Here is a 3,520-nt window from a genome sequence, read left to right as displayed (position 1 = left end):
AGGGGATCAGATACTGTGGGGGGGAGGACCGGGAGCCGGTCACAGGGGATCAGATACTGTGGGGGAGGGGGGAGGACCGGGAGTCGGTCACAGGGGATCAGATACTGTGGGGGGGGGGGGGAACGGGCGGGCCCAAAAGGCCATTCTGCCGGGTCCGGGGGGGGCCCCTCCCCATTCCCCCCTCCATTGCCCCCCCCAGAATCCTCCGCTCCCCTTCTTCCACGCCCCTCCTGGGGGCCCGACTCAGCGCAATCCCCCCCCACCCCCGCCTCGGCTGGGCCTTCTCCAGCCTCCTCTCGCCCACGGGTCTCTGAGTCTGCCCTGGGCTCCCCATAACGACCAGTTTACAGCAGGCTCTGTGGGGCCTCTGCGGGAAAGAAAGGCTGTTCTCCAGTCCCCTCCTAGCAGCTGGTTCCTGGCATCCAGGGCACCCCACCCCCACCCCCACCCCCAAGCTCTGCTGCTTAAAGCTGACTTCCATCTATGGTTCTCCATTGCAAAGTCCTTTAGATCCAAGCTTCTATTGGAGCTCACAGCAACTGCCTGAGGGCATTTCCCCTCCTCCCACCCCCATACACCTGTTTGGTTCAATCCCCAGGACTCCATCATCACTTCCGACGGCCCTGGGCCCACTGCCCACCCTGCCCTTCCTTCGGTCTCTGCTCAGCGGCCAACAGAGCACCCAGGGCTTCTGCCTGTCTCCCTCCTCAATGCCCCTCACGGTGGGGCTTTCCTTCTTTGCAGTCCCGTCTCAGCTCCTAGCACAAGAGCCTGACTCAGACTCTCTGTGCCTTCTCAGGGCGCGGTGCAGCACTCCAGACCCTGGAGGGGACGCTGAGGATCATCCCTGACCCAAAGGTCCGAATGTGGGTTAGGCCCCTTCTTACAGAAGTCAGGATGAGTAAATGTCAGTTGGAAAAACGATCCCAGCCCTATCCCCTCACCCTCCACCCTGAGTCCCAGAGATCTGGGCCCCTAGCTTCTCCCCTTCCCAACCTTCTCTCACCTCCCCAGCCAGCAGCGGGAAGCCGCCAATGAGTTTGTGCAGCGCCCCGATCTCCTTGGAGGGCCCCGTGATGAGGGAAGTGCCCGTGTCCAGAATAGCAGCACAGCCGTCAGGACACAGAATCAGGGAGTGGCCCACAGTCACACTGGGGAGAAAGATAGGGCATGAGCTCCTTACCCTGACACCTGCCCCTCCCGCGCCACCCCTCACTGACTGACCCAGGCACCTGTCCCTCCAGCTCCTCCCCCCGCCACTGACCTAGGCATCCTTCCTTAGAGACTCCGAGGGAGTCAAGTACACAGGCAATCGGGTCCCAGCCCTTCGGCGCTGTTCAGGCCCCCTCCCCCTCCAGCCTCGTCCCCCTTAAAGAGCTAGGCATTTAAGCCCCTCACCGGTCCACATGGATCTGCCAGTAGGCTGGCCGGGTGACGGGCAGGAAGATGAGGGGGGGGATATAGAGAGATGGATCTGAGCCTCCTAGAATCACTTCTCCACCCGGGACTGCTTCAGGGTCCCTGCGTGGCAAGAACGGAGTTTCTAGAGCCCGAGGGACCTGAAAGATCCCTCAGTCCCTCCCCCTCATTCACAGAGGGGGATCTGAAGGTGAAAGTAACCAGCCTTTGCTGACCCAGCTAATTAATCTGGGAATCAGTATTTGAACCCAGCTCTCCTGCCTCTCAACCATGGCTCTGTGCCAGGTTGGGGGAGGATCACCAGGTCCCCAGGGGCAGGGGCAGGGTAGAGGCTCAGGAAGGGACGGCAGGATTTCCAGGGTTTCCCAGTAAGGGGGTTGAACTGCCTCTGTCTATGAGGACCCTGACAACATGGGATGAAGAACCGGGAAGGACCTTGGGAAACATCTCATCCAGCCCCACTTTATAGAACAAATGGGGACTCAGAAAGGGGAGGGGGTTATTTACCCGGCGAGGCGGGCTCTCCTGAGAGGAGAGCATGGGGAGGGGATGCGTGAGGCTTCCCACCCGGGAGGGGAAGGTGGGGGGAGGGGATGGGTGGGGGCGGGGCTGGGCTTCCCATCCCAGGCCTGCACCTGTTGAGGTAGAAGGAGAAGACGGGCTGGTCCAGCAGCCCCAGGGCCATCAGCGTGTCCAACGGAGGCTGCACTCCGGCCACGGCCAGAGTTGGGAAGCCCAAGCCGAGGATTCCGTCGAAGTGGGCCAGCGCAAAGGCCAGGCTTGGCTCCCATAAGGCCTCCCCAAAAACCAGAGGGGCCCCCCCAACGCCTCCAATCTGGGGGGACAGGAGGGGGCACGCTGCAAACCCAAGGGTCACATAGGAAGTCCCTCCCCTTGAAAACAGTCAGAAGCCGGTTCCCTCCAGGCAGCGCACCTGCCTCCCTAAGCATTCATTTCCCGAGGCACCGACCCGAGGTTTTGTGCCTGCTGTCATGCAAGCCTCGCCTCAGCCCTAAAAGGGAGGTTCTATAGTAGATATCCGCATTTTATAAATGAGGAGCCTGAGGCAGAGGCCAAGGCCTTGTAGCTAGTGAAGACATTCAGGGTCTGAACCCAGCCCCAAAGCCAATAAGTGATGGTTGACTTGACTCACAGTCAGCACGTCCTCACTCAAAATGCCATCTAGTCGCCCCGCCCCGTAGCGGATGGAAAATTGGGTCCCATTAGGTCGGAAGGAGCTGGAAGCCTTGGGGTCATATCGATGATGGAACCCTGGGCCATGAAGGGATGTGAGGGTGATAAGGGGAGCTGCTGTGACGTCCCTCACCCCATTCCCTTGGCCCTGGCCCTGGCATTCGGCTCCCAGAGCCAGAAGGGCCGGCCCAGCCCGGCCCTCCCAACTGACGGAGGAGGAAACTGCGGCTTGACCGGGAACATTCGTCGACAGTCAAAGAAGATCATGGAGGGGATGATGGCTTCCCTGAAGGACAGACCGTCCCCAGAAAGAGGCAGCAGACCTATCCTGCTGGGCCCCAGAGAGCAGACACTGGGAAGGAGTGCCCACCATGGAATGCCAATCATCCTCATCCAGGGGGAAAGGCTTCCCATCCGGGCTCAGGTTGGAATCGATGACCTCTACCATCTTTTCCTGGCTGGAGAAGCCATGATTTAGGGAGACTGAGGCCCAGAGAGGAGAAGTCACCAGCAGTCTTGGGGTCTACATCCCTGATCTGACAGGCCCAGGCCCAGGAAGGGGACTTTTCCAAGGTCACACAGCACACACCCTTATTTGACTGAGGAGACAAGGGAAGGGAAGGGACTCTGCCTGCCGCGCAGCACGGGGCATGGCCAGGCTTTTTTCTCCTACGGAGACGTCCCACACCCCGCTTCCCCTCACCCTCCCACTTCCCGCCTTCTCACAGCAGCCCAGGCTGAAGAAGTTACAGCGGCGAGACGGGACCCAGAGGTTGGAGGAGCCGGTGTCAAAGATGACAGAGAAGTTCTGGGGGGGTGTCCCCAGTCCTATCTCCCCGTAATACTGAGCCTGCTTGGAGAGAGAGAGAGAGAGAGAGAGAGAGAGAGAGAGAGAGAGAGAGAGAGA

The 3,520-nt window shown here is 60.4% G+C and overlaps 1 protein-coding gene across 1 annotated transcript in view; it reads right to left on the bottom strand.

The window, feature by feature from the left end:
• The window catches only part of NAPSA (napsin A aspartic peptidase), an 8,284-nt gene that overhangs the window by 3,483 nt on the left and 1,281 nt on the right, over window positions 1-3,520 (bottom strand). Inside the window, exons 3-8 of the mRNA XM_027860899.1 lie at window positions 3,340-3,463; window positions 2,573-2,691; window positions 2,055-2,254; window positions 1,399-1,521; window positions 1,007-1,151; window positions 129-367 (exon numbers count right to left, since the gene is read on the bottom strand). Of these exons, the coding sequence (XP_027716700.1) occupies window positions 129-367; window positions 1,007-1,151; window positions 1,399-1,521; window positions 2,055-2,254; window positions 2,573-2,691; window positions 3,340-3,463 (950 nt within the window). The remainder of the gene's footprint in view (window positions 1-128; window positions 368-1,006; window positions 1,152-1,398; window positions 1,522-2,054; window positions 2,255-2,572; window positions 2,692-3,339; window positions 3,464-3,520) is intronic.

This window comes from Vombatus ursinus, unplaced genomic scaffold (genome assembly GCF_900497805.2).
Source record: "Vombatus ursinus unplaced genomic scaffold, bare-nosed wombat genome assembly UNPS02014308.1, whole genome shotgun sequence".
Taxonomy (NCBI): Eukaryota; Metazoa; Chordata; class Mammalia; order Diprotodontia; family Vombatidae; genus Vombatus; species Vombatus ursinus.
The sequence above is the reverse complement of the archived record's forward strand: the minus strand, read 5'-3'. Positions and strand labels throughout refer to the sequence as shown.